Here is a 17,853-nt window from a genome sequence, read left to right on the forward strand (position 1 = left end):
TGGCAATAAGGCCTTCACCTGTTCCTAATCTTGGCATTTCCTGCTGGGTAGACACTCCTTGCTTAGTTTGTTGTCTTCTAGGCCTTCAGGATGGCAGTCACAGACTTCCTTTGCCTGAAAGCCAAAAATCTGACAGAGGGTGTCAGAAGTGTCTGTGGCATGGGGTACATGATAATGTTCCTCCGTGAGCATCAGCCATTTATGAAAAGGTTGCCCTTGGATTCAGTGGAACTGCACTGATGAGTCGGTGCTCTGCAGTTCCCATTTCCTACCTCAGGGCCTTTAGCAGGGCTTCTAAAAGTGGACTACTATACCACCTTTATTCTTTTTGTGGATTTAACCCAAAATATCTAGGTACAGTTAGCTCGCTCCTCCTCCTAAAGGAAGCTAGGGCATAATCTCCCCGGGGACATACACTGTAGTCTTTCTCTGCAGCTAATCATGTACCTACGGAATAACGGGAAGGAAGCTTATTCTGTTCTGTTGTAGCTTAAGTCTTGGATTTGAGATATGCTCTGTGGCTTCTGATACTCTGGGATTCAGTGAGTAAACCTCCCTTTTACCTATGCTGTGTGAACTTGGTGAAATTCAGCTAATTCAACTCACTGAATGATTATTTTGATGGAAAAAATAAGTGTAGGTTTTTTTCCCTTTTATCCTAATAAACCACAGCCAGGAATGATCTGTATGTGGGGATGCTCCTTGTGTGAGTGCTTCCGGCCCAGGTTGTGCATTCCCTTGCTCCATATACTTCTCAAGTCATTCCAGTTGCCTTCTGTTTACAAAATAGGTTTTGAGTGTTAAATTTCAGTTGTCCTGTTTGTGGTGTTGGTTGGTCTCTAAGTGTAGTGTGGCCAGTAAGAACAGATTTCCATGTTTTAAGCAAATGATGGCTGTTTGGCTAATGAATAAAAAGGTGAAAGGAAAGCAGCTTTGCTTGTGTTTTGGGAGAAATAACTGAATAGGCATCTGACTTTAGGAAGGAATTTAGGGGTGCACATCCCAATCAGAGAGAGGTATGGCTTAGGAGCTGTTGGAATTGAAATTAGAGTTGGAAGAACAAGGGTGAGGAATAGATGTTTGGCTTATTGTATTTCCTATTGTTCATGCTGAAGCGTGGGGGCTTCTTGGATTCTTTTCTTAAGTATTCAATTACAGCATGTATTTTTCAGCAGAAAAGCAAGTTCTCATCCTAGATCTTTCTCCAGAACACAAACATCATACAACAACAACCCAAAAGGTGGTACTAATAAATTACAAGTCTTGCTTTTCATGTAAAATATTTTGAGACTTTATTTTGAGATGTACTGACTCAGAGAGCTGTCAGAGACTGCTTTTGTGAATGTAAGAAACTTACCTTCAAAGAATCCTTGGGAAATTATTGCGGGGGGGGGGGGGGAAGCACTGTGTATTCATTAAAAATTTTTAGTAACATAACAAAAGCAATCAGCCTGTAAATTAGCCAGTTACAAATAATTAACTGAGTGTTGTGAAGGCTTTTCAAGTGAAGGAAGGAGTTTAAATTAGAGGACAAACAGAAGAGTTTTGAAGCTACTTTCAGTTTTGAATATGCAATGTAACTGAGAACTTAAATACTAGTTTCCAGGTAAAGGTACCAAGTTTGTGTGTCTCTTGCTTGGACTGTCAGTAGAACTGCAGATTCAGTGCGTCCTCTGAAGTCAGAGGACAAGAAGCTTAACTGTGCAAGAGCAAACTTAAGAACAGGTAGTAGCTGGCAAGCCCATGATCAGAGGAATGGCCACAGGTCTTCTATTGAAAACTTCCTTCCAAAATGTGTTTTTGTTTACTTTTTTTCCTAAGACTAGCTCTTTTATTACTTCAGTCAGTGGGATGGTGACTTCAGTTCTGCTGTAGCCTTCTCTCAGCAAAACAAATGCCTTTGTTCAACTGAGAAATAATTGAGAAACTTCTTAAAGGTATTGTGGTAGCAAGAGAGATTTAAAAGAAAGGATGGCACCTCTGTCCAGAGTGTAAAAATGGCATTCGTGATGAAAGGGCAGCATGAAAACTTCTGAGTGATAAATGAACATATATCATCATATGCAAGGATAAATACAGCTCATGACAGTCTTAACTAGACTTTGAAAGGCATCAGCAAAGTTAGTGAACTGATTCAAAGAGGAGAGGGTTTAAAAATGTTGCCCGCAGGACTTTGGGATGGTCTCCTGCATAGGCCAATACAGAGTACATATCTCCAAAAAGAGTAAGTAACATTAAAATTAGAAACAATACAGTATCAGTTGATGTGTTATGGCCTCTTGAGTTTGGGATCTGAGACAGTAATAACAATACTACTTCTTAGGCTTAATTTTATGTATTTTACTTTGCTATGGAACTTAGATCTTTATCTAAAAGATAATTTTGTCAGCAAAGATATCTTCTACATTAGTAATCTCTATCTTGCCGACTGGAGCGCTATTGTTAAAATTCAGTCTGTCCTAATGTATCACTGGATCAACTGTTTTGCTGGCAGGGTATGCATTACCTATATGGCTCTGCCAATCATCCTACAAGGGCCTGACCTGTTGTTGCTGCTTTGTCACAATCTTTCATAGTATAGTTTTATACTGGTCTCATGCTGCTAGCCTCCCAGAAGTTAAACACTTCCAGAGACATCTGGATACACCAAGAGACCAAGTCACCTCACGTATGATTTTTACGTGATGGCTGGCTATATTCCATGTAACAGAACGTGCTCAGTCACTACTAAGTTGGAGACCTTAGAGGAAGAGGAAATGGCTAGAGAAGAATATCATCTTGGTTCTTGATGGAATCAGAGGGAGCTAGAAAATAGCTAGGAAAAAAATGTATATGTAAACATGGTTCAGGTCCTGACAACTGCAGACATGACAAAGTATCCTACCCTAGAAACTACTGCACTAAGGAACTAACTTATAAAGTTAAGTACTCCATCCCATGCATCCTTAATTCTAAATGCCAGCTTGAGCCATACCACAGTGTTACTGGCACTCAACCACTGTAGGTAACATCTGTGTTGCACTTTCATGCTGGCCTGCATTTCCTGTGGGAGGCAGCAACTATATTTCATTTTCCTATGGGTTTGCTTTTCAGGAAGGCGTACTATTTATTCAGAAGAAGAGTAATTTTTTTTTTTTTTTTTAATTCTACCTTACCCAAGAGATTTGCCCCCTCTACACCTTTTCAGCTCAACATCTAGTCACCACACCCCACTCAACAGCCCCAAGCATTTGCTAAGCAAAGAATTACAGGCTGACTTATGGTCAGCTAAGGAACGTAGGCTGCTTTGTCCACTCAGCTGCCATTTTTGGTTAAGGTCCGTAGAAGAAACTGACTGAAATAAGTGAGAACAGACAGGTGATCGCCTCAGTAGCAGTTCACTTGCACTGTGAGCAGGGCAAAAGTGTCCTCTGCTGCCATATGGCAGTTATGCATCTAGGACACAGCACTGCCAAGAAGGTACATGTACACTTTTATGAAAGCATAACATTGTCACAAATGGTTCTACCTCTTAGCACTATCTAATATCGGACTGAGTTCTAGGGTCATCTCCTTCAAAAATAGGTCATCCTGCAGTCAAGCAGAAATCTTGTGGTTTTGATAGTTGGTCATAGCAATGCTTAAGAGTGATGAGAAGTAGACTTATTAATCTTGATGAACAGCTAGCAGCAGAACAAATGACTTTAGTCAAGATTCCTATTTTCTTGCATTTTTTTGCCCCGCTTTGAAAGCAAGAGACTGTGCTAGACTGACAGCGCCAACTTTTTTAAGGGAGTAGTAAGTGGTTGATTATGCTACTTACACTGCTGTAGTGCTGTTACCTACGTTATTTGCATCTTTTTTTATCTGAAATAAGATAGGTCTGAAGACATACCACAGTATTACACATTGATTTTTATCAGTACAACCTTGTGTTTATAACTGTGTGTGCAGAGCAGGTAGATCCTTAAGGCACATAGATTTAGGTGAAACTGCAGTTTACCTGAACCCAGGCACATAAACAAAAAAATTTTATTAGACTGTTTCATATAGCACCACACAAAAGGTACGCTGTGCTTTGTGTTGCCCTTAAAGAACATGCCAAAAAACTTTCAAACTAGAAAAATTAGAGAAGTCATCCTGAAAGAGCCACAGGTTTTGTACATAATGTTTTAATGGTCCTCCAGGCAGATTAGCATTGTTCCCATATGCATTAGTACTCTCAGCTTCTGGGTTTTGAGCTTTGCTCAAAAAAAAGTCACACAGGCCAAGATGACCAGCTGTGCTTTCAGGGAAAAAGATTCACTTCAGAACTTCTACCGGTAAGTTCAGCTGACAACATTACTAGACAGCTGCTAAATTTTGTTTCTTGAAAAAAGCAACTTAATCTTGATTAATGGTAATAACGTGAATTTGAGCTCTACAAATCAACCCCAGGCAAATTAAGAAAGGTTTGGAATCAGCTCTTAATTCTGCCTTGTGTTCAAAAAGAAAGAAACACAGAATAATACTTTGCAAAATTACAGATAAATAGTATCATAGAAGAAAGATGGGTGACTTTGAAGGGTCATTTCGCCCATCCGCTGTTTCAGTACAGACTGAAAATATTTCCAAGATAAGGTGCTAAAGCATTTATCGACTTGTCACACTTTTTACATAGCTAGACCCTTGACTGTACTCTGTTTCTTAGCCTGAGTTGTTCAGGTTAAGTTTTGTATATTAACTATTACACTATTAGGCTTACGTTACATAAGCTTCTTTTTTGTTCTTTCTATATTTGAGGTAAAGTGGCAATATTTTTATTTTGCCTGAATATGGAACACACATGTTTCAGAACATCCTTTATTCAATGCATTTTGGAGATAGAGAAAGGCTAGTTATTTGCATAAAGGGAACCTTAGCAAGTCAACACTATTGAGAGAGCTGTGGTCAAACAGAAGTGTGGAATGGACCCAGTGCTAACACACATAAAGAGAGTACTGAAAAACTTCTAGGCTTCCAGCTTCACTGACTCCAGTATGGAACGTGCTTCTTTATACTCTTCAGCTTCTTCCAATTCCTTTTCATTTTCCTGGAATTAAAAAGAGCTTTTGAGTACTTCAGTAATAACTGACATGTGACTAAACATAAGGAGGAAACCATAGGGGGGGGGAAAAAAAAAAGGTTATTTCAAAATTGAGAATACTAGATTTACATGATTCAAAGCACAGGTTTAAGGTCCAGTATTAGAGCAGTCATGTGAGTAGACCCTATATCTAACTTTATTCTATTAAATACTTAGAAACAAGTACATCAGAATTGGAATCAATGACAATAGTACTCTTGTTCTGAATTCTGTTAGGAAAAAGCTTAAGCAGAGATTAACAATTACAAAAAACTGAAGTTTGTATTAATAAAAAAAAATTAAAGGTAAGCTAAGAACAGAAAGCAAGTCTGCTGCAAGAAAGCAAGTCTTTTAGACTTCTGAATTCTTGAAAATAATTGTAACCTCCCCACACAAGCGTTTCTCACTTCAGGTTTGCATCCCATGCTGTACAGATGAATAACATCAAGTATAAATCACTTCTTCATCCCACTGAAGTCTAAACCAGCTAACTGTCAAGAGACAAGTTTTCTAAATGACAAAAGGAGCCCAATCCTGCCAAGTACTAAGTGTCTATTTTGGAAGACCCTAGGAGTGCATCACCTGAGGACAAAAGAAGTTGAATTTTCCTTTGAAAGGAGAGTCTTAACTGATCAATGTTACATGTTAGTGGTTATGTGTCAGAGGCTTAACTTAGTGTGTAGTACTAGCTTCACAGTAACATTTACATCTGTAACAAGAGTTCTTGGTGATAATACAGCTTTTAAAGTGAGCATGATAATCTCCAAACTTAATTTACTTTCCATGAAACTATTTGTACAAGATAGTATTTATTCCTGCAAGTAATTCATAGTGTAAAAATTGAGCAGTAATGCCCACCTCATTAATAAATCATATAAGCATTACTCAGGCAAGGACTTTTGCTGTGTTTTTGCTTGATTACAGCAAAATAACTGTTAAGCACGGTATTTTGAATATTTCAGGTCACTACAAGCGTATTGTATATGTCCTCACAAACTAGAAAAACTATCTAAAGCAGGTAAACCATTTTATCTGATTGTATAACTAGCACAGGTATTCAGAGTCAGCTCAGTACTTAAGTGTATGTTGGGTATACATTCCATTAAAGACCATTTCTAATATTCTAACACATACAATTTTTGTATGCTACAGACCAAGTTTGCATAGACAGCTGAAATGGAATACAGGTATGTTATAGGGGTGTGCCAGTCTTCAGACCTGTAAGTAATTCTTCAGTCAAGTTCTGTTATGCTGCAATTACACTGCAGGCTAAACACGTTTGTACAGTTTCACCACAGAAAGAACACTTCATTATGTGCAGTGTTTAGTATTATTTGATAAACACTTTTTGGTGCAATACTTACTAATAGTTGAGAAAGATCTGCGTGTGCAACTTCTAATCTGCGCTGGCAGTCTGGAATCATCATTCGTGATTCTTGCAAGATCTCGATCTGTGAAAATTGTAAGCCCATGAAATGAAAATGTATTCCAGATCAAAATTTTACTTTTAAAAAGTAAAATACAGTCTTTACTCTGAAAAATCAGTAGCCCAGTCATCATCTAGGAACTTCAGAACAGTTGCATGTTTTCTGAATAGGCTTTTTATTAAAATGCACTGACTTAGTCATAATTGCTTAAAATTCTGTTAATGTATATTAAGAAAGATATTACAAGACATTTTCATTTCCTCTGTGTTTAATTAAATACAAGTTATTAAGTGGAGAAAAAGTGTTTAGACTAATTTTTGCCCTTAGAAAGAAAGAGTACTGCCTGGTAAGGTTTCCATACAACATTTGTTAAAAAACACTATTTAGAACAAACTTTCTCCTGCTGTCATGAAGCAGCTTCATCCAAAATGGGATCAGCTGGTTATATAAATATCCCCTGCATCTTTTGGGTAATAAAGAAAAACAGTGTTCAGATAATACCACATAGAGATAATTACTGCATGAAAAAAGTTATTGAGTTATTGATCACATTGCGTGCACACTGCAGGAGGCTCTGAGTGAAAGACAAAGGTAAAGAAAAATGAAAAGCAAAGACCAGCAGGCTCATATTTTTGATGCTTATCATGCATAAAAAGTTATTACTTATCCTTGTGCTTCATTTTAGGAGAAAGATTATTCTCACCATGCACTTTGAACAAAATTACTAAACTGGGCACCCCACTGAATCTGAACATCCTGCCTCCACCTACAGAAAACAACTTCAGATTTATATGAGGGAACACTTATTTCATGGAACATTTCTGGACCTGAAATCCATCCACTGAAAAGAAAAGGTGTGCACACTTGTTCAGTAATGTTAAATCTATGTAGAAATTAAAGTCAGTTAGATATGAAAGTACAAAATCTCTTCCGCATTCAGGATAACCTGCAACAGAATTTTACTTTAAATGGTCGCACTATATTCTGTCATTCCTATGTTGCATCTTCCTTTCAGTGTTAATGCTGTAGTGTTTGGAAGTACTGAAGGGAACGCTAATCTCTAGAGGGAGGATGAGCCATGACTAAGAATTTATTTATGCATACAGGGAGTCCTTTTGTAGTAAACATTATCATCATGCATTTAAGCGTCATTGCTCAAGTTCTCAGTTCAAGCCATTTTTGAGAGAATTTGCTATTTTGGTTTCTGACTTCATTTCAGGGAACCTAAGCCAAAACCCATCTACTTTAATGAAGCAAGATAGGTAACAGATGCTTAAAAAAAAAAAAGTTAGGCACCCACAAGTTCCAGTTCTCAACAGCATTATCACTTTTCTTTAAGCATTCAGTATTAGACTATATTAAAAATAAATTAATCACTCTGCATATTTCACTGTCAGCAGCAAATGAATAAAGGTTTGTAACTTCCATCAAATATAGTGCACCATAAACTGCATGAGATGATGCTTCTGCCTTATGTACTGCTACTTCATTCTATAAAGAATACCTACAGGGCTGAGAATATCAATACTGACTTCCCTGGGCTGGTACTGCTAACAAGTTAGGCACTGTGAGGCTGGTGGCTTACGTGGAAAGCAGTAATTCATTTTACATATGCGATCGCTAAGCTCTCTAGGAAGGGAAGAAGTATAACTTGGAATCTGCAAGCTGTAGTCCTGGCTTCTGCAAGAAAAGAACATAAGACTACCCAAATCACTCAATTTGAAATAGAATTTGACTGAGATCTGAAGGGCTACCTGAGTTTTACTTACATTTGCCTGCCGTTATGCAATACTAAATAAAAATCAGAAGAAAGTTAAATCTTAGAACCTCTACACACAGTAGGTGCAAACAGCTGGAGAACAGGAGTGGTTAGAACAGGGCAACAGTAAATACTGAACTAGCTACTCAGATTTTGATAACTTTTGCATAAATACCTTTTTCAAATAATCTTCTTTAACAAAATAATCCCAGATAGATCATTTACTTTTACAAATGTATATAATAATGCAAAGTCAAAAGCTTGAACAATTACATAAGCTTTAAGATTGGAATTTGAAAAAAGCATTGGCTCTCCAAAGTCTATGAAAATTAAACAGCAAACCTACTCCCCTTTCCCAACATACTCTAGAAACTTTCTGGCTGAATTCTAAGCAGTTTAACTTACTTATAAGCAGGTCACTGAGAAAGTTATTATGTGAGAATGATCTAACTTTGGAAAGAACCATAAATATCTTCAAGGTTACTGTGAATTACAATGCCAAATAAAAGTATTAAACACTGGAATAACTGAAGTGCATCTAAATAAAGTGTTGAGATAAAAGCAGTAAAGCACAAAAATATATACAAAGACAAGCAAATTGGATTTGTTGTCAATAAGTGCACACAGGACCAGAAGACTTATTGTGACTACAATGAGGATGACATCCCAGTTCTTTTATATGTATTGAAAAAGCCAGTATAACAAATCTCTTCAAACAGCCAAATTGCCGGTCAATTGTCTCTCTGTATTGAAGGTATTTCTACTAAGAAGCCTTTCAAAAGAAAGTAGTCTGCTCATCTTTGATGGAGGTCTTTAATTGTTGGCGTATATATAACCTATTTACCTAGGATCAGATGTCAAAGAACTGGTGTCTGTAATACGCTATCAATAGCCTTCAACCTGTTTCCCATACATTTCAGATTGCATTGACAGATAAAGCTGAATAGCAAAGCCAGATGCAAATATACAGATCCACCTACCAGTTGCTTAAGTGGAAGGGCACCATACCAAAAAATCAATTTTACACATTCAGAATAAGCCCAAAGGCCGAACACAACCCTGCAAGAAACAGCTGAGGAGGTAACGCCTGAGGTGTAAGCAACTCAAGATTTTAGCAGGTCCCACAGTAACAAAAGTTCAAAGCCACTATTTCAACTTAACAGGGCAGAACGGAGCTGTTCAAAGGAGGCAGATTCTCTAATTTAGGATCATCCAAGCACTTACGTTATAGTAAAACAACAAATTTTGATACTTTAAGAATATGCTTAGAACAGAAATAAATACTGCTGCTTAAGAGCATCAGTATCAAGTATTCTGCAGCAGGAAGCAATTTCATTCAGCCTAACTGACATGTACTGTATAGCAGGGACAACAGAGTTTGATCAGCTTCAACAAAAAAAATGGAAGCAGAGTTTTTTCAGCTGACCCAAAACTAAACAAACGATTTTTAAAAGTTTTAATCCGAAAACAACAATAAGAAAACCTCCATAAGGCGGTCTGTCATCCCTTTATCTTAGAAGAAGGATAGCCTAATAAACAACTGGGTCATAGGGTGTATTGACAGTATTGCTTCACATGACAGGACTGGCATTCTAGCCACAAAAGATTGGCTAAGAAAAATTAGATTTGTGAATCAGTGTGTGTGTGTATCTTTCTTTTATACATGTATACATATATTCACACACATACACACACACAAATATATTGAAATACAAAAGGTTCTTTCTTGGAAGTGAGCCAGACTAAATCACCAGAGTTTCAGCATGGGACTGTGAGATGGTAATTAAAATGAGGTGCTTTTAAATACTGCCACATAACCGGTTGCCCTTTGACTGTTGCGCAACTGAAAATAGATAATCATGACACGGGTTCTCCTTACGGACTGGCAGGGCAAAATTACAAACTCAAAGACAGCAGGGAAAAAAAAAGAAAAAAACAACATGCAAATAATTCAGTTTAAGAAAAGTGCTGTTTGTTCAAACTACTTTTCACCAGAAAGCTTATAAAACACTTGGAATCTGTTGACCGGTTACAGCTACATTTGACAGAATGGCCGAGACCCAAAAGAAAAATGACATCTCTAAGTATCATGAATACCAATGGTTCCAAAATTCATAAGCGTACTAAAGAAAAGACTGTAGCACAATGTAAACAGTAATGTTAGGGCTGCTGGTTGGCTAATCAGCCTATTTATAATTTATAGCCGCAACATGGTATTATTTCTCACCCCAGTGGTAAACAGGGCACATAAAGGCATCATGCAAGGGTGGAGGTGGAGGCAAGAAGGGGAGGATGAAGGGAGTAGGAAGATGTAGGGGCAGTGAGAGAAAGCTGCGTATAGGAAAGACAGGAGATCATAGGAGATGCGATACTAAGCTGAAGTTATTGTAACTACTGGGGAGAGGGGGATATAGAGGAAAAAAAAAAACCAAACCACAGGAAACCAGGTTTTGTTAGTTCCACTTCCTATGAGGCAACTTGCTTGCTTTACAATTGACAGGACCAAAAGAGGCTCAAGTTATCCACAAATACAGGATGCAAGAAACCACTGCAGCCTGTTGCACGAGTTCTTTGCCAAATATATTGATCAAAACGCTTCTGAAGGACCATGAAGAAAAGCTTACAGGAAAAAAATGGAGCACATGATCTCTTTTCTATGGTACTTGAATGTTTTAGGCACTGAAATGGCCATGTATCAACCACAAACTAACTACATTTGTAGCAAGAAACATGAAAGAAGAAAATTCACTAGATCTAAATGCCTCATTATTTCAAATTTGAGCTTTCTCTGTAACTCCTCTTAGGTGAGGGCCAATCCAGTTTCTTCTATAGCAGATCACCTTAGGAGGTACAAGGCAGAAAGGTACCCTTTGGTCTTTCTGGACAATAGTTGGTCACTGTCTGTTTTCTGCTAACACACAACTGTAAGGTTTTCTTCATCGTCAGCTGTGGGTGAGGAGACGGACAGAGGACTTGAAGCTCAAAAACAGATACTGCTCACAGGACAGAAGCAAAACTCAGTGTCCCCCATGCAAAAATTTTTGAATTAAATAATTTGTATAATAAACTACAGATGCTGCTCCTTTAATATTAACTTGCAGAATGATAATGGAATTATCAATTATAGAGAGTTGTCATTTAATCTACAGGCAGCACATTCCTCTAGCAGCTCTCAAGAGTCTACCTGATCGTTCATGTTGATGCGAGTATGAACCTCACCATGTAAACGGATCCATGCTTAATGTAATGCTAAAAGTGGGCTGATTAGGAAAGGTTTTAGAATAAACTTGAAGGTTTGGGGGGAATCTCCATTTTATGGAAGCAAAATACCTGGGGAAATATCTCTGCCAGAACTGGAAGCAGAACAGACTTAGCAGAGTAGTCCCCCAGTCAGACATGAGCCAGAAAAGTCAAGTCCAGACTTTTCCCCCCTGTAGAGCAGAGGAAAAGTGAGCACAGTTGAAAAATAAATGAATCCTCTCTCATCTCACTGGCAAATCTTTCTACTGAAAGAATGTTCTCATACTAACTTACTCCAGATATTGCACAAATGTCTCAAATCTTCGGTATAGAATCTGGGATACAAAGAGGTATTTATATCTGACTGGGGAGAGGGAGGGAAGGGGAAAGGAAGGAGGGAAAAACAGCTTTTGGAAAACAGAAGGGGAAAAAGGTAACAGCAATGATTTGTCATCAATCGCTCCCTTTCAGAACGCACATTAGGCAATTAACCCAAGGTGAAAGCCTTTCAGTACCACCTCTATGTCAGGAATATTACTCTGTAGTTAATTCAGAGAACTCCAGGTTGCTAAGCTTTTAAAGAGACAAACCTGTACTTCTTAAGGATACTCTCCAAATACATAAAGGGGAGCATCAGACTCCCTGTTAGCATTTCCACTGCCTCTTCACCTAAACAGCTAGAGCTACAGAGTTCAGATTATTAAGCAGAGGTCATCTATTCTTAGAGAAAACCTAGAGTTACGAACGCAAACAGACTGCAATGAAACTAGATGTTTCACCTAATCTTACTGTACTTGATTTGTAAGAAGACTGAGAACTTTGAGTTTCAACTGATAGGGTGGAGGATGGAAAGAGTTAAAGATTGAAAAACTCAACTGAGGTAACTAGGGTACTTCTTCAATGCTTAAACATTTACAATGAAAAAGTTACTGAGCATTCCAGTGTTCCAGTAATAAGATACGTAGCTCACTTTGATCTTCCACACTAATTTTCCTAAAACAATATAAATTATTTCCAGCTGTATTTCCTTTTTAGCTGTTTCAGAAAACATTCTACCTCCCAACTCAACAAAGTAAGAGAAATACCTGACTTTTCTGCTAATAATTGCAAGAAAAAACTGTATTATAAAGATTGTATGTACTCAATAGCATGCAGATACTAAATTCTGTGTAAAATTCATTAGATTTTTTACTTCATTTGGGAATGACATTACATGAGAAGTAATTTAGAATTGTAGGATAGCTATTAAACAAAAAAAAAAAATCAATCCTTTATCAGTAAAAACACTGATAGTTAACTGAAACTCCGCAGTAGATGCACAACCTCACTGAGGTGAAGCAAAGAGTTGATACCTCAGACTTGTCCCACACTCAAGACTACTGAAGATAAATGCATTAGATTGTAAAGGACAATCATTAAATTCAGGACAAATCAAAAGCCACAGAAACACAAAAACTACTGGTTCTTACCATTAATCTGCACTCATGGATGACTAGAGTGTGAGAAGTTTTTATTACAGATAAAATATCGTGAAAATATAAAATGATGTGTAAAGTCTTCATATATTAAGAATCATTGGAACTGTGTAGAAAATAAGGCTTCATTACTAAAAAATCCACGCTGAAATACAACTGCATTACTTGCTGGAACCAGTCATGGGTTTTTTGTGACTCTTTGCAGAAATTATATCCAGCATTTATACAGAATTAAAATGCTTAATGACCTTTTTTTTTCTTAAAAGCCTTTTGGTTGAAGATAGTGTTATTTTGAGTTATAAAATTTATGAAAATCTTTTCTTTCATTGTATTTTCTAAATATCGCTCTTTATGTTTTTCTTCCAATGTGGCTCAAATAAAACTGTAATAAAAACTTTCCCTGAATTTCTAAATCTCTCATCTGCATTTTGTAAGCAAAACCAGATGGTAAAAGTTTTTTTTTTTTTCTTTTTAATGAACTATAAGTGATGAAAAAGTTAGGGCTTTCCCAACTGATGAGGCTAGCGATTCCCATCCTTGGTAACACAGTCTACCACACACATATAGCAGTTCTGACAGCAAAACTGTCATTTTTGTTTCTCTGAGATAAATCTGCTCTTCATGAAACAAGTTTTCCCAGACAGTGCAGGCTGGAGGCTTGGATGTAACTACTGCCAACAACCCTAGCAGGTCACTGCTACAGCTAGAGACCTCCTGAATTCCCAGGAACCGCCAGCTGCCCCCATTCTGTAAGATGTTAGGGGGAAAATACCAAGTCTAACCCTTACTATTGTTCTACAAGGGGGACTCATCCTTTCTCCTTACAGACCAGACACAAAGTAAAGCTACTAATATCATAGTAACAGTATTATTCATGTTGAAATACAAGTTTTTTTGGTCACTTCTGCACTGTTAATCCATATATTCTGCAGAGTTGCAACTAAAGAACTAAATGAGAAAAAGCACACTAAAAAGCTTTAAAGCACCCCTCCCTCAACTGTGGATTGATCTGTATTTACAAAGCTGATTTCCTACCTCAGCTAAAAAATATTTTTAAAGTTATTATCTTAGTCTCAAAGGATTGAATCTATTCCCCTTCTCAAATGATATTTTTCATTACTGAAATAAAGACTATAAACATATTTTAAAATAAACAATTATTCAGATTAGGAATTGTTAACTAAAAGCAATTATTAAAATGTATAACTACAGATAATTTTCCTGAAGAACTCTTAGAAATATTATGTCCATCCAAAACTTGGTTTTGAGCAAAATGGTTTTGCCATTGTATAATTTTCTTTAGTGTAAAAGATTTGATCCTGTGACAACTGTGCATGTTCTTTCTGAGCCTCTGAGTTCATCACAACTTAAAATATTTACAACTTTCAGAAGGCAAAGTAAAGTGTGCTAAAGAACAATAAATAAAGATGTCATTGGAGGAATTAATTGCTTTCAGAATGAATTCAGGCAGTTTCTGAATGAACTGGGACTGTTCACTTAGAAGGCTTTTGCCACTGTTCTCTCTGAAAAAATCCTCAAATAGTACATTACAATTCTTTTCACAGCAAAAGTTCACAGCCTCTGCTGTTCTTGACTTTGGTGATTTTTTGCATGTCAGTGAGGAAAACCGCACAGTCAAATAGCCAGATGAATGGGGGACACTGAAAATGGGGATTGCATTCATTAGTTCTTGTTAGCATCAGCAGATCTTCAGAAAGACTACTATTTTTGCAGCATCTTGGAGTCAGCCAGCAATCAGGTGGAAACAGCTCAGCTCTATAAATACAGTGTTTTCTGCAAATTCTACATTTGTATTTCTTTCCCATGTTATAATGAAAGCAAGACAGGCCATGCACACATGGATTGCAAACTGGATTTATTCAGGAATTTGTTTTAGCTTCTTCTTAACTTGTTTTTGTTAGCTTTTACAGTCAGGTTTTCTTTAACCTATTCTTCTGTTGTTCCACTGTTTCTATGAAGATTTAAGTGACTATATCTGGGAAATGCTTGTCGGGGGAAAAGCATGGTTAAAGGTTAACAAATTTACTTGGGGAAAAAAAAAAAAAGATCACAAACTCGGAGAAGCCACACTTCTATAAAGAATATAAGCAAACCTCCCAAATCTAAGCCTTCTTTCAGTGACAAGGAAACTTGACGCTCCCTCTCCTTCCCAAAGGGCATGTGCCAACTTCCTGCAACCACTGTCCTTTGTGGGGAACCTAGCAAGAAAAATTCCACCGTACTGTAACTGTGACTCTAAATCAACCTTTTGAGCGCATGAAACTACAAGCATGCACACTTCTAGCTAGTGACCCCCACTAGAGCTAGTAACTCTAACAGCTGTTAGGAGTTAACCTACTGCTCTCTGGGCTAGATGCCTATGATTTTTACCAAACACATGCATACTCGGAGTTTATGTTTCCTCTTCCTACTAGCTAACAGGCACTCTAAATGTCATGGTAACATTCATACTTACCACCAAGCACTTAATTCACCGAAATTATCTAGAACAGTTCTTTTCAGGTTCTCAGCATTTTTAAGAAATAGAGTTCGTGATGGCCTCCTACTCAATGTTAGTGATAGCCATCCTGACACCAAGTGCTTAATAATCCATGTCCAATCTCCATATAATTTAATGCTTCTGGAGGAAAATAACTTTCTACCAATGCAAGTTATGACTTTTACAGTTAACAGAACTTTTAGTCTAGTATTTATATAACAGGAGTCTGGAAAGAGGTACAGGATAGTCTCTTATTTAAGGATGACTATGATTAAAACAAAGCAAAGAGGCAAAGAAAACAAATTTTAGGATAGTTTACCTGCTTCTTAATTCCATAATCATCACATGCTTCAGCTTTCATTTTTTCAATCTTTTCTTCTTGCTGTTTTGCTTCTTTTTCATACATAACTTTTTCTTTTGCCAGTCTGCAATTAAACCAAGTGATTGTGTTAATCTGTTATGGTAAAAAGTTACACCACTGATAACAAAAAAAAAAAAAATCCCTGAAAGCTGCAGCCCTAGAAGATATGAGTTTTACAAAGAAAGGCTTTTTAACGCTTCAAAGAACTGTATCTAAGAAATGCTGAATTTATATATTACATATAATAGTTCTTGTAAGAATATTTTCAATATTTTTATTGTAAAGGTTCTGTGGAGGCTTATTCATCTAGAATATCCTAAAAAAAAAAAAAAAAAGCTGTATCTTGGTACTTCATTTCAAATACGTAACAGAAACAGAAAAGAGGTTGCCTTCTAGATCTGGATGACAGCTAATAAAGGAGAAAGCGATCTTTGTATCTGAAAAAAAAAAAAAAACCACCCCACACATCACAGGTAGCTGAAACAAACTTAATATTAAGATGTCTGCCAAGGCAACATTGTTATCGTTAGCTTTTAGATCAGTATTTGTCAGATCTTCTCAATATCATCCAGGTTCTGATAGCTTTGAACCTACTGAATAATGCCACTGCACCAAGTACAACACCTTAGATGAAAAATGATGCTAAGGTGGCATCCTTCTTAATAGTAAGTTTGAAAAAGGTATCACGTTCAAATGAAAAGAAACAAGTTTCAGGCTCACAAGTTAACAATCCCAAAATATTTTTTCCTGATTAAACACAATATGATGCCATTAAACACAGTATTTCACATACTAGCTTGGCACAAAATACTAAAAAGTAAATTTCCCAAATAACATGGTAGCCTCATAGCCCGAAAGTCCTTAGAGTACTTGCTGTATTTATGTTGATGGTGGTTTTGGAGTTACAGACTAAAGTAGTATTTCCATAATTTATCTATGTGATAATTTATCTATGTGATAATAGTGATTTTTTATGGCCTATTTTTCAAAGGGAAAGAAATCTGAATTTTAATCCTAATGATGGAACCATATTTGGAAGCAGAATGCTTTTTGCTAGCAAGTGTACGTTCAAGAGTAATGTATTTTTTTCTACTTTTCCTGTATTTCCTATAGAGAAGAACTCAGCATGCAGCTAATAAAATGTACAACAAATTTCTGTCACCACTGAGAAAAAGTAAAACTAAAATTTGCTTTGAAAGTAATGTTTGAGGTTATTAAGGAAATGCAGATCCTGAATGCCTATTAAAATGAATAAGCTAAGAAAATCTGTAGGTCTTAAAACATGGATAAAAGCACCAATGAAGTTCCGTCTCATGAGACTAACAGGATTTTATCTGACTTCAATATGCAAAGCAATTTCAGTTACAGATGCAAAGTGAAGGTTTTTCACAGGTTCAATCAAATACAACAATCGATAAACATCAAAAATTCTGATGGTTGGAAGGGAACATTAAGGTAGTCTAGACTGATGCTCTGTAGTAGTTTTTACATAGTAATTCCATTATCAAGCTCAGTTATTTGTGGTTACTGCAATTTTGCTATTACATCTCCCATTTTTTTAGGTATATGTTCATATATATGCTGGATTGCATAATGCCAGATTCAGACCAAAACATCCTTCCAGATCTGGAGACTGATAAAGTAATTCCTGACTGGCCCATTCAAGACAAAAATGAACACTGAGATTCTCAGGCAAACCCGAGAGCTCGCCAAAGAAAATCTTTCCCCTAACAAGAACAAGCATCAGATTAGATAAGATTGTTTAAGTAGGAGTACTTATCAGCCAAAAGAACATAACCAGATCCAAGAAGCAAAGAATGTATTATACAAATGAAAAGAGAATAAATAAAGGTCTTGTAGAGAGCTTCATGGTCACGTTAGCGCATCAGAGCAAATTAATTCCTAATTTGTCACAGTTAAGTGCTCCACTAGAAGTGCTGCTGAGGATGGACAGTTCAGAACAGTGCTGGGATGATAAGAACCTTTTGTGAACTAAAACTGCAATAGA

At 36.8% G+C, this 17,853-nt stretch overlaps 1 protein-coding gene across 1 annotated transcript in view; it reads right to left on the reverse strand.

Moving 5' to 3' along the window:
* Window positions 1-4,807: 4,807 nt before the first annotated feature.
* LOC138064302 (tubulin-specific chaperone A) overlaps window positions 4,808-17,853 on the reverse strand; it is a 33,002-nt gene continuing 19,956 nt past the window's right edge. The window contains exons 2-4 of the mRNA XM_068926131.1: window positions 15,804-15,909; window positions 6,448-6,534; window positions 4,808-5,050 (exon numbers count right to left, since the gene is read on the reverse strand). Coding sequence (XP_068782232.1) covers window positions 4,970-5,050; window positions 6,448-6,534; window positions 15,804-15,909 — 274 coding nt within the window. The 3' untranslated portion in view covers window positions 4,808-4,969. The remainder of the gene's footprint in view (window positions 5,051-6,447; window positions 6,535-15,803; window positions 15,910-17,853) is intronic.

This window comes from Struthio camelus, chromosome W (genome assembly GCF_040807025.1).
Source record: "Struthio camelus isolate bStrCam1 chromosome W, bStrCam1.hap1, whole genome shotgun sequence".
NCBI lineage: Eukaryota > Metazoa > Chordata > Aves > Struthioniformes > Struthionidae > Struthio > Struthio camelus.